Raw genomic sequence first — 13,067 nt, forward strand, 5'->3', positions numbered from 1 at the left:
CAGCTCTGGAAGTGGAAAAGTGAAGGAGTTAAAAGCTTGAGACAGTTCAAACCCAGAGAGGTTTTCTCCTTCAGTGTCACAGCATGGCTACTGAACCCTCAGACGATGCATTCAGGGACACGAGTTATGAGAACCAAAGCAGCAGATTCCAGATGCTGATCAGGAAATTTAATACAAAGGAGATTTTCACCTGGTAAGTGGACAAATAAAGTTAAGGAGCTGCGAGAAAGAGCAAAAGTTTTATTTGTCTTTAGGAGCTTCTGCATAAAAGTTCTAAAGGTCTAAAAATGATTTTGCTTTAATACTAGATTGATGTTACCCTTCACAAACAAACTTAGAAGATGTTTGTCATAATACACTTGTTTCTAAATGAATTCAAATGTCTGTGTTTGTACCTCAAATCTAACCAACATTGATAGGTTTAACTAAATTTAAAGAGGGATTAGTATTTACCAAAAAGAGGTTGAAAATCTGAGGATAACAAAAACAAACCCCAGGCCATCTCAGCTGTTAAAGGATTTACTTCTCTCTTCTCCTTCAGGCACTTGGCTAAGACGTTGGCCATGGGTCAGGGTCTGGCTGCTCTCATCTGTGGGACGGCTGTCTCTTCGCAGTACCTGGCCACAAACTTTCATGTGAACACACCAATGCTGCAGAGCCTCCTGAACTACTCTTTACTGTGTGTCACCTACACCACCATGCTGCTCTGCAGAACAGGTAACCACCTAGGGACTTATCACGTCAGAAAATACCTGTTAAACGAGAGCGAATACAATAACGCACTTCTGAATGTGTCATGTCTCCTTTGGTTTAATATAATAGGACCAGTAACCTTTCATGCAAATGGGAAAATTCATTTGAAGCATTCTCAATAAACACGTCATGTTGAGCTAGGAAAAAAGATCAGATTTTAGTCAATATATTTGTCTCATTCTTTACAAAAATATCTCGTTACACATATTTTGAGCCACATTCATCTGACAAGACCTAACTCTTTAGAATTCTGGGTAAAATTAGTCAAAAAATGCCTAACCAGAAATACTGAAATTAAATTGAATGCTGTGTTTGAACTAATTGGAGTTCAAACCCAAACAAAGCATCTTTGGAAAGTTAACACTCTGAGGTTTCTTCCCAAATTATCAGACTGACTGTACTTGCTACTGGTATTGAGTAATGAAACCAAAAATGCAAAACATTTTTTTCTCTGTCTGAATTTGTTTTGTGAAGCGGAGACCTGTAGATGATTGTAGCTGGGAGATGTTAGCTGGAAAACTCAACTGAACCAAAGCATGAAGCCAAAGCTAGATCAGGTTCAAAGATTATAGTAACAGAACAGAAATGAGTATTTTATACATGAAAGTGGTTAGGGTTAACCGAGGAGACAATGGGGAATGGCATATGGGAAAGGAGCCAGAAGCCTAACTTGAACCTGGGCATCCCACTTTGTGTGCAATAGCCTCTGTACATGGGACACACTGACTTAACCATTGGCACGCTTTGAAATGGAATCAATATCTAAGTTAGTTGATCTCATCCAAGACTCTTGACAAGTTTAATTAGCACTGGAAAATATTGTTATTATTATATGCAATTTGTGCCTTATATTTTTGCATTTTAGTTCTTGAAGTAAGAAGTGAATGTAAACTTTTGAGGTGAATGTGGCTTATGGGACATGGAATGAGACAAATGCACTTTGATTTGAGGTTTTATTAAGAGATAAGAGGAACTATTTTGTCTGTTTAAAGAGAAAATCATAAATTTGGTTTTATCTGTCCTGAGGCTTGGTGTTAAATAAAACTAATGTGATGACTGAATTTCAGGGGTGTTCCCCTTTAAAACATAGGGGATGGCAATATTTTGCAGATTCTGAAGAAGCGAGGATGGAAGTACCTCCTGCTTGGCCTGGTGGATGTGGAAGCTAACTACGCTGTGGTGAAAGCATACCAATACACCACCCTCACCAGTGTACAGGTGGGTACAGGTTGTGTTTATGTGGGTTTCATGTTTGAGGTTTTGTTGTGAAAACAGATCTCGGTGGAGCACTACGTCATGCTCTGCAGAAACTCAAATTCAAACAACTGAATGTGTCTACGTTCTTCAAAAATACTTCACTATATTCTTTAAGCCTGTCTCATCTAGTTCAGCTTCAGGACCCCCAACCACCTCCACATTGAGAAATCTGGAATCAAGTTATCAAAATTCAAACTATTGAATTAAAATTTCATGAATAAACGTCAAGGGTTTGACCTAAGGTGGGACAAAAACATGACTGGATAAAGGGAAAGGACAAAACAAGAATTAGGACATGCATGCTCATGGTTGAATTTACTTTATTTACTGTGATAATGTGAATTTTGGTTGTTATCTAGAATTCTTCAGGAAATAACACATAATTATGGGAAAACTAGCTTTGTTATCTCAAGATAATAAGATGAATAAATTGAGAGCTTGATATGATATTAAAAATGTACCAATCATCAAGGAAAAATGGAATATAAATTTGCAGATGTGTTATAATTTGAAGTGCTCTCGAGGCAAGATACCAAGCAAGACACATTCAAGAGTTTCAGTCTTTTAACAAATACCCGATCTTTACATTTGTATAGAGGTGGAAAAAGTACTGTTGTACTTAAGTAAAAGTACAGTTACTCTGGTTAAAGTTTTCTTGAGTTAAAGTATCGGCTCATTAATCTACTCAAGTAAAAGTAGATTTAAAGTTTATTTTCAGTGCCGAGTACTGAGTAGCTCATGATGAGTTGTACAGTAAAATATGATCTTTCCTTACTGGCAAATCAACAAGAGAATTACTCTCCAACTGGGTTGTTCAGGTAAAGTCACACCTCTAGCCTCTATAATAAAGTAAAATACACGGCAACATTTACTGTGGTAATTAAACTCAGAGAGTTAAATTTAACTCTTTAAAAACTGTTTATGTTGTTCAATCTCTGGAAAGAACAGAGGGTCAGATAATGCTGAAGATAATGCATATTGATGTAGAATTCACACTACGTGTCCTTTAGGAGCACCTAAATTCACAGGCATCAACTCTAACCCAGTGGATAACTTCACTCATGGTGCAAATATGACTCATCAAAAACAACATCAGTCCAACAGAAAAACAAAAGAACCACAGAAGGGATCGCTGTACGACAGGCAACATCCAAACACAACTACACAAATATAAAACGCCTCTAAACACGCTGCCCAAGGGCATGATGGGAAAATCTGCCATATTTGAAATCCAAGTGGGCAGAGATGAGATAATTGACTCTTTACAGAGTTGAACTAACGACACAGTCAAATAACTCTGAAGACCAGTTCGCTCAGAAAGGAGTTAAAAATAACTGAAATATTTAATCCTGAGATAGCAACACTCCAGTTTTTGCTGTTTGGGATGTGATGTGGAATGAACCATTATCTCACTCTGTACTACTGTGTAGTCAACAGAGGTGGAAAAGGTACAAGAGCATTATACTCAAGTAAAAGTAAACTCTGGTTAAAACTTACTAAAAGAGAAGCAAAAGTGCTGATTTCAAAATGTGCTAAAATAAGTGCAAGGACCCAAAAACACAAATTAATTAATAGTAGTTTGAGTAAGTGTAAATAGTTACTTTCCACCCCTGTTTGTTTATCAAAATCCAAACATATTTCTGTTGCTGTCTCCAGCTGCTGGACTGCTTCGTGATCCCCGTCCTGATGATTCTGTCCCGCTGGGTTCTGAAAACACACTACAGACTGGTCCACTATGTCGCCGTCTGCATCTGTCTCCTCGGTGTAGGGGCCATGGTCGGGGCAGATCTTCTGTCTGGACGAGACCAAGGCTCCAGTAAGAGTTCACAGAGTTCATCATCCTTTTGGGCTGTTATTTGTTTAGCCAGCCACTCTGCAATCAGGGTCTGTATTTATCTACCTTAAAGGAGAACTGTGAACATTTTACATATCACTGCTGCATATAAGATGTAATAAAGGTTTTATGGCTGCAGAGGAAAATATGTATAGTCTGATAAATGTCCTGAAGTAATCTCTGTAGAGTCAGTGAGGGATTAAAGAGGATTACGTTTGAAAATAAAAATAATCTGTGGATGTGGTAAAAGACAAAAACATTCAAAGTCCAAAGTTAGGCTTTTAAAAGTTTGATAGAAACAGATGAAGACAGAGTTGTTTGCATATATTTTAGGCATGTAGGTCACTGAGCATTCATCATGGGACCCAGTGTGCCACAACCCTGTGCTGGAGGGAGGCAGAGTCAAGTACTGTACAATACATTGATACAGATGTATGTTGCAGCAAAGGTCAATCTTAATGGCTTCCGTTTCATCTGGGCCTTTTCACTCTTGATGATACACCTGGAGGCCAACCCTGGTCGGGCCTCAGGACCCACAAATCTGTCTTACAACAGATCGTGACCAAGTTTCCAATAAATTTTCAACAACGCATGTTTAGTTGATTAAATATGTTGCAGTCCAGAGCATGACTGGACTAAAACACCTGATATAAAAAAGAAAAGGGACAAAACTGACAAGTTTATAACCTTTTCCCTATCATTATGTGTCAGTTTTTGCCAATCTTCCAGAGATTTTGTGAAATTACTTCATAATCATGGGAAAGATAGCCATTTATTGCAATAAGATGTTGTAAATTAGTTGAAATATTGATCAAACATTTATATTTACCCAATTTCATAGTAAAACCGAGTATCAATGCATGTCCAATAAGGACTTCAGGACTTTTGTCACCATTTTTTTTCCGGACAAACCCACTGAAAACTGCTCTGCGACCCACTTTTGGGTCCCAACCCACCAGTTGAGAACCACTGCCCTTGGCCAGGCTTTCCATTCTTTACCCCTTCCTAAAGGTTTGGACTTAGATATTTTATCAACAGGTTATTTCCTCATGCTCTTAATAATATGCAAGAACATCCAGAGCGTGACCAGGGTTGTGTCAAGCTTTCCTGTCCGATGGTGCCTTCAGGGGATTAGGGGATTTACTCGCTACATCTACATCTTACTTCAGCCTCAATTTTTGCCCCAAACATGCCTAAAACCTATGCATAGCACTACATAAAATCTGCATAAAGCACCATTTTCACTTGAGTGTTTTCATAGAAATACTATTAGGTTTTTTTCATCAGCTACCCAGGGCTTAGTCTCTTTCTAATAAATGCAGTGGAGATTTTGGCTACCAAATGGTCAACATCAGGAAAAAAAAAGTGACAAAAACAGACCACAGCATTGATGCCTCTCTCCTCTCCTCTCTTCAGCCTCAAACATCTTGTTAGGAGACGGTCTTGTTCTTCTCAGTGCCACGCTGTACGCTGTGTCAAACGTGTGTCAGGAGTACACTGTGAAGAACCTGAGCAGGGTGGAGTTTCTGGGCATGGTCGGCCTGTTCAGTACCATCATCAGCACCATTCAGATGTGAGTATTTTAAAGTACATCTGAATGTTTTATGACTTATTCAACATTTGACATCTGTGATTGATTTATTTTTCCTTTCTTAGGGTGATCCTGGAACGTAATGAAGTTACTAAAATCAACTGGAGCTGGGAAGTCGGTCTGTCATCTAACACAGATATACTCGGCATTATAAGCATGCAACAATTTCCCCTCTCCTCTTTCAATCAATCTTCTTTCATTTATAGTGTTTATAATGGTGAATAACAACATTCCTATTATTGTTGGGGAGTTTCATGTCACTCTAACAGTCATTTCTCTCCTCTCAGTCATCCTGTTTGCTGCCTTTGGGCTGTGTATGTACACGCTGTACAGCTGTATGCCCATAGTGATGAAGCTGAGCAGTGCAACGTCTGTCAACCTCTCCCTGCTCACTGCTGACCTCTTCAGCCTCTTCTGCGGGATCTTCCTCTTCCAGTACAAGGTGAGCGGATGCATACACTATATGGACAAAAGTATTCAGCCACCTGGCCATTACACCAACAGGGACTGTAATTACATTGTTTTTAAATTAAAGAATTCATGTTTGTGTGGGAATTTGTGCCCGCTCATCCTGCAGATATTTATGTTGGTTACATGGGTGTACTTACATCACTACATCCAGCGCTTGGCATTGGACTAAATAATGTGACTTTTGCATGCAGCTGCTTGCAAGTTCAGAACTCTTCGGCTATGAAATCAGACTGTTGAGTGTGCTTCAGAGTATCTCTGTGACTGTTGAGTGGTCATCAGAGTGACTCTGTGACTGTTGAGTGTCCATCAGAGTCACTCTGTGATAAACATCTCATTTTCAGATATTTAAAATAACTCTGGACTTGTCAGTGGCTTTTAAATACATACAAGGATTTATTTTTACCAGAAGTTAGTCGAACAAATTTGTTAAGATTTGAGATTTTTGCATGTTGTGCTTTGAAAGAGTCAAATGTATTTAAAAGAAAACAAATTATGAGAGAATGCTCTTTAAGTGTTCAGCCTTGTCACATTTTTTGAAATTGATTTTTATGGTCTAGGTCTTAACTCAGTTTCGATCCCCAAAAGACTTGGTCTTGTCTTGGACTTGGTGCACTCTGGTCTTGGGCTATCCAAGTCTTTGTCTCGGATAGTGTGGTCTTGAGTACAGCACTAAAGATTACTACAGGACCAAATGTGTGCCAGTTAAACTCTGAACATTATATGTTTTAAGAGTAGTCTGGTACATGAATACAGTGTCCAGCACTTTCAGGAATTATGAAGCATTTCTGTGATCATACTAACATTTTGAACACCTTTTAATCAGTGAGCGGGGCTTGGTGACATTAATACCACACACATTCACACTATGCTTAATCCTCCTTATCTCTGGGTCACGTTGACCTGATGACTGATAAAGTAATGCAGCATCCTAAATGAATGATTAAAAGACTTTAACAACCCAAACCAAGAATGGCTTGATCCTGGAGAAGCTGATGTGCTTGAATGTGGTCGGATTGATTCACAGATAATTAGTAGGAGTGTTTATAGCATGAATAACTTAATCTCTAACACACATGCTCAACTTTTTTTCTTTTTTTTTAAGATTTTTTTTTGGGGGGTCTTTTCATGCCTTTATTAGATAGAGGAGGACAATGGATAGACTCGGAAACAGGGAAGAGAGCAGGGAGAGACATGCGGGAAATGGTGCCACAGGCCGGACTTGACCTGGGCCGCCCGCGTACATGGTGCGCGCCTTAACTACTCGACTACCGGCGCCCCCGGCCTGCTCAACTTTTAATAGGGTTAAAAAACCACATGGTTTATCGACATTTGAGTTATTTTATACATAATGTTACAGGAAAAAAATTTGAACCACAATCTGATGTCTTCATTTTATTAATGCGTACAGAAATTGTCTAATATCAACTTTGCTCTGATGTGCAAGCATTTTTTAAAACGTTTATCTGAGGGACTTTATGCTTTTTTTTTTGAGAGAGACAGGACAGTGTAGAGAATTTGAAAATGAGAGGAAAGAAATAAAGTGGAGAGTAATATTTGGGAAATGAGTCATAGGCCAGATTTGAACCCTGGCAGATTGCTTTGAGTACACAGCAAAACCTGGAGAGTTGAAATCTCAGGGTTAAACATTTTGGAGAGTATTTAAACTCCCAAAGTGTAATTTTAACTCCATTCTGAGTTAGACGGCCTGAAGTGTTGGAGTTATTTAACATTGCTGATCCTTCCAGTGTTAGTCCAACTCTGCAAAGAGTTAAGTGATCTAAGCTCTTCCTGCTGTTGAAAAAGGAGGAGAAAACCAGGCACTCCAAACAAAAAATGTGCAAATGAGGAAGGAAATACTACTACCTTTATTGTAATGGCCAAATCATTAAAAAGCCAACAGGTTTTGACCAAACCGGTCTTCTTCAGGGCTAAATGCTAAATTTCAAATGTGGGGGGAACATGTGGGCAGGGTTTTCTTATCACACCCTTGGGCTAAGTGTTTTCGATGTGTTTAGATGTCATTTTATGTGTTTGGTTGCTGCATGTTGTACCGTGATCAGTGCTCATGTTTCAGGTTTATTGTTTAATGTTTTGGGGCGGCATGGCGACGCAGGGGTTAGCACTGTTGCCTGGACCAAGGTCGCTGGTTCGCTTCCTGGTCAGGGCCAGGGCCTTTCTGTGCGGAGTTTGCATGCTCTCCCTGTGCATGCGTGGGTTCTCTCCGGGTACTCCGGCTTCCTCCCACCACCAAAAACATGCTCATTAGGTTAACCAGTGACTCTAAATTGCCCGTAGGTGTGAATGTGAGCGTGCCTGGTCATCTGTCTCTATATGTCAGCCCTGTGACTGATTGGCGACCAGTGCAGAGTGTACCCTGCCTCTCGCCTGATGACAGCTGGGATAGGCTCCAGCCCCCCTGTAACCCGGAATGGAATAAGCGGTGTAGAAAATGGATGGCTGGATGGATGTTTAATGTTTGACACTTTCGCACTATGAGTGAAGTTATCCACTGAGTTAGTGACTTCCTGCCTATGTCAATGTATTGCTAAAGGTGTAGGGTGGTGTACTTGTCTTTAACAAAGACTGGTCTTGGATCTTCTTTTGTCAAACTGCTCCTTCCTTACTAGAGGACAATGTATTGTGCCAAATCTTCTACTCAGGGTGGTAGTTTGGATAAAGTAAGAAAATGCTTTTTAGTTTGTCAGTAATTAAAATGGTAAACACTCCAAACAACAGCCAAAGCAGAGGATAGAGCAGAATGTTCTGTTAAAAGTACACTTTAATATGTTAAAAAAAAAACACACTGAGTGTTAAAAATCAGTTTAAGAACTTTTTTGCATGTTCTTATTAATTGCAAATGCAATTTCATAAGTTGCCTGTTTATTTGTAGGTTCATTCCTATTTTTTAGAAAGTCAAATTTATACCTGCTTAGCAATAAATGCATAGCTAAAGAATGATCTGTCCATAGGGAGACAAAAAAGTTGCTCTGCATGTAACCCAGATGTGTGTAAACTATTGGCCAACAAGTTCATATCAATCAACAACTGATGTGTTTATAGCTTGTTTCTGCTGCCCCCAAGTGGTCAGAAAAGTAGCTAGCATGAGGTTTAAGATTTAAGAGCAGCATACAATTAGTTGTTAAATATGATTAACTATAGAGCATTATAACTATGAAACTAAAACTCTTAACTTACTGTCTCTCCTCAGTTCTCTGGTCTCTACCTCGTCTCATTGGTGGTCATCCTCATCGGCTTCATCACCTTTAACGCTGTACCAACACCAGAGCCGGAATCCTCCTCTTCAGTCCCCATCAGTGAAGAGAATTCCTGTGAAAATCCTGATGACTCTCAGGATGAAATCATAAAGCAGGAGGTTTCTGTGGGGATCACCACAGAGGAAGAGGAAGAGGAGGAACAAATGACAAGGAAGAAGAATGAGAGAGCTTCATCACTGGAAAAGAGCCTTGAATGTGGGAAAAAGGATGAAGTTATAATTGTTGGACCAAGCACTAAAATGTGAACAGGAGCATAAAAATGTTTTATATATTTTTAACACATTTATTTATTGCTTTTATACTGTGTCGAAGAGTTTGACACATATGTATATAACATAAAATAATTAGGAAAAGGGGAAATTCATAATCAACTTTAAATAAAAGCAAACACTAATGTTCAAACACATCTTGACATCATCTTATTTCTTTTTCATTTGCCTCAGCTAGGCCATCATTTATTGGCCCATTGTCAACAAAACCAAGCATCCTGTAGCAGTGACGTGTGATATGAAAGAAAAGCTGTCAAATGCAGTTTATCTCAGTATTTCTGTAGTTCATTGTGATTGGTCTCCTTTTGGTCACATTTTGAAATTCCACAATTTTGCATTTAAAACTGTTTTTGCTTTAAATTTTTGCAGTCTTAAATCAAAGGTTATTGGCTTCCTATTAGGATACAGAGCTGCTTTTATATGTAGATCAAAGATTTTATCATTAACTTAACCACAGATAAAGGAAGTTATTGATTGAAAAAGTAATAAATTAACAGTAAAAAGGTAAATTTTTGATACCAACAGGTGAAGATGACTTCTCACTTACCCACTGAGCTGTCCGAATTTTTCTTTAAGCGAAGTTAGACATTAAGAAGCACTGGAGAAATTATCTCTACATCACTGTAGCTGCAGGGAGACGTTACAGTGGCTCAACCAAAGAGTTCTAAGAGCTGATAAAACATTCAATTAATATGATTTGAAAAAAGAAATAAATGCACTAATTATGGATCTTAATTGCTCTAAGATGAATGCATTAAAGCTGACAGTCACATATGCAAGTAAAATGTAAAAGTTGCAAAAAATACATTGTACAACCAAACTACAACCATTCAGAACATTTCAATGACCTAAAGTATGTGGAAGATGTTGTTAGTGTTGTCCAAACTACACGACCATTACCACAAATTAAATTTGATTGTGATCAGTCCTTTAATGGTTGTGGTTTTGTTACATTACAAGAAAACTTTTGAAGGATTTTTCTGGAAAACACTTAATAATTGATCTTGGCAGTGTATATTTCACAAAGGTCAAACTTACTGTGATGTAAAACATTTTGGGCTTCCAGTAAGAACAATGCTCTGTGTTTCTATCAATACCGAAGCATCAACAGATCAGAAACTAATGCAAATGCAAAAGTTAATTTTAACAGATGAAATAACACTTAGTGGACAACACTGCAAAGAAAAACTTTACATGAGAGACTGCTTAATGAAAGTTTGAGTTTTAAAGAAAACTTTGAAAAGATATTTTTAGTAAACAATTAAATATTTATCCTGGAAAAGGTTAAAACTGAGCCACATCTTCACAGTACGGCAACGTGAATCTCTGCTTAATGACAAACTGTTTTATGTTTAATACAGACATGCAGCAACAACTGGAATCACATCATCTCCACCGCATCTGTGTACACATGGCTACTTGCCTGCATGTAATTTCATGTGCTGTGAACGATCAGATGAGTCAAAAAATCTTTTCCCACAGGTCTTACAGAGGTATGGACGCTCACCTGTGTGAGCTCTTCTCATGTGAATTCTTAAGACACCATGATCTGTGAAAGACCTGTTGCATTCTTTGCAAGAGAACGGTTTTTCACCTGTATGAACTCTTTTGTGCTTATCCAAATGATTTTTCTGGGCAAATTTTGCCTCACAGGTGGTACAGCTGAAAGGTTTCTCACCTGTGTGTATTTTTTCATGAGCATTTAAATGTTTCTTCTGGAAGAATGCTTTTCCACATGTGCTGCAGGAGAAAGGCCTGTCACCCGTGTGTGTTCTAATGTGGACCCTCAATACCTCTCTTACTTTGAAAGACATGCCACATGTTTCACAGGAGTATGGTTTTTCACCTGTATGAATTCTGTTGTGAGTAGTCAAATGACTTTTCTGGGTAAATGTTGACCCACAGGTAGCACAGGAGAAAGGCCTCTCACCTGTGTGAGTTCTCATATGAATTTTCAAGTCAAATTTAACACCAAAAGATTTGCCACATGTCACACAGGTGAAAGGCTTTTCCCCTGTGTGAATTCTGTTATGGACATTCAAGCCTGAGACCCTAACAAACCTTTTCCCACAAGTAAGGCAGGGGAAAGACCTCTCGCCTGTGTGGGATCTTCTATGTTTAGTCAAATCATACTTGTGGCTGAAAATTTCCCCACAAATCTTGCACGAGTGCGTCTCCTTACCATCATGGACACACTGATGTGTCTGTAATTCTGACTTGTTCTTAACCTCTTCATCACATGTATCACATTTGAAAGACGTTTGACCTTGATGAGGATTACAATCAGTCTCTGATGTTTGAGTTGTCTGAAGTCTTTTCTTCTTACATCTTCTATTTTTTGTTGGTTCTGAATTTTCTCTTGATTCTGAGTCTTCATGCTCGTTTCCTTGGATGCCTTGATTCTCTGTAACATGGGAGTTGTGAGAGAGGAGATGCTGTTCACTTTGTTGCTCAGGTTCATTGTGGTCACTCTCCTCATGAGCAGGAGTCAACATGAATGTCTCAGTCTCCTGCTTTACTATGGGCTCCTCTCTCCCCTGACTTAGGTCCTCCTGCTCCTCCTTCATCTGTGGAGGCTCTGGCTCCTCTTGGTCCAGACTGAAGGTCCTCTCCTGGTTACAGAGCTGCTCCCCCTCTTTACTCACATGTGTCTGTGGGACATCTGGAGAAACAGAGAATCAAAAATGAAGTTACTATCATATTATTCAGCTTGTTTGGGTTACATGACAAAGAAAAACATCGGAAGAACAGTTTATATCCTGCGCGTAAATCAAGGAGGTATTTGCCTAAAATGTTTTAAGGCTGTTGTCTTCTTTGTTGTTTTTATGCAAGCACTCGGAGCGGCTAATTAGCTGGTGTGAGGGATGTGCGTAAATGCTTCAGCCTCCTTCTGGAACAATGGGGTCCCCACTCTGTGGTTCTGAAAAAGAATGGCACCATAGGAAACAAACACAAACCAGTTATCTCATGGTACAACATGACACAGCTTTCTTGTTTCTTACTTTTTCTGTGTACGCTGACGTGAGGTTGCCAAACGATATCCAGCAGTGTGCGCTGTCGATCGATCTCTGCCTCGTACTCGACGACAGTTCTCTGAAAAACCCCAAAAATGTCTTCAGCAGCAGCAGTTAGTCGCTCGACGATAAACTCTCTCAGATTCTCAGTTGAACTCATTTCTGATGATTTATCAAACGAGAAAAGCTGAGCTACAACACCAGGCAGTTTTTCCACGATGCAGCAACTTCATTCAAACAGCTCCGACTAGTGTTTGTTTACTTCCGCTGTGTGTCACACCCAGAAACACCGACGGCGAAGGTTCCCCAACATTTGTTCCGCTTTCACCTGACGAAATTTCTGCAATGAGGCCCAAATCTGAAATTATCCTGCCTTTATTCTAAAATCATATAAAATTCTAAACTTCTTTAAACCATTTTGATTAATTCCACTTACACCACTTTAAAAGAAAAAATGAAAGTTAGCTGATTATCTTACATATTTTATCTAATTTTAAATTAAAATAAGAAAGTAAGTAAAATAAGTTGACATTAGATCAGTCAAAACTATCTTTTCCTCAGGATTTTGACTTAAGATGTCATCTTTTGAAATTACCTACCTTT

At 38.9% G+C, this 13,067-nt stretch overlaps 2 protein-coding genes across 2 annotated transcripts; one reads left to right on the top strand and one right to left on the bottom strand.

Moving 5' to 3' along the window:
• Positions 1-83: 83 nt before the first annotated feature.
• LOC121522846 (solute carrier family 35 member F2-like) lies at positions 84-9,426 on the top strand. Its single transcript, XM_041807516.1, has 9 exons — positions 84-193; positions 542-717; positions 1,844-1,971; positions 3,667-3,826; positions 5,261-5,417; positions 5,501-5,553; positions 5,723-5,877; positions 9,115-9,312; positions 9,391-9,426. The coding sequence occupies exons 1-9, from the start codon at positions 84-86 to the stop codon at positions 9,424-9,426; spliced, it is 1,173 nt and encodes a 390-aa protein (XP_041663450.1).
• Positions 9,427-10,384: 958 nt separating this feature from the next.
• Positions 10,385-12,714, bottom strand: LOC121522786 (zinc finger protein OZF-like). The gene is made up of 2 exons (XM_041807439.1): positions 12,453-12,714; positions 10,385-12,112 (listed from the first exon to the last, which is right to left on the bottom strand). The coding sequence occupies exons 1-2, from the start codon at positions 12,622-12,624 to the stop codon at positions 10,866-10,868; spliced, it is 1,419 nt and encodes a 472-aa protein (XP_041663373.1). The 5' UTR covers positions 12,625-12,714; the 3' UTR covers positions 10,385-10,865.
• Between the last annotated feature and the right edge of the window lie 353 nt (positions 12,715-13,067).

Source organism: Cheilinus undulatus, linkage group 2, assembly GCF_018320785.1.
Source record: "Cheilinus undulatus linkage group 2, ASM1832078v1, whole genome shotgun sequence".
In the NCBI taxonomy this organism is placed as follows: Eukaryota; Metazoa; Chordata; class Actinopteri; order Labriformes; family Labridae; genus Cheilinus; species Cheilinus undulatus.

What these genes read in the sequence shown, in the direction of transcription:
- LOC121522846 (XM_041807516.1), top strand. Translation starts at nt 84, where the DNA reads ATGGCTACTGAACCCTCAGACGATGCATTCAGGGACACGAGTTATGAG. An exon ending in ACAAAGGAGATTTTCACCTG is followed by an intron (nt 194 to 541) that starts GTAAGTGGACAA and finishes CTTCTCCTTCAG; the next exon opens with GCACTTGGCTAAGACGTTGG. An exon ending in ATCATCAGCACCATTCAGAT is followed by an intron (nt 5,418 to 5,500) that starts GTGAGTATTTTA and finishes TTCCTTTCTTAG; the next exon opens with GGTGATCCTGGAACGTAATG.
- LOC121522786 (XM_041807439.1), bottom strand. Translation starts at nt 12,624, where the DNA reads ATGAGTTCAACTGAGAATCTGAGAGAGTTTATCGTCGAGCGACTAACT. An exon ending in CGTCAGCGTACACAGAAAAA is followed by an intron (nt 12,113 to 12,452) that starts GTAAGAAACAAG and finishes CTGTTTCTCCAG; the next exon opens with ATGTCCCACAGACACATGTG.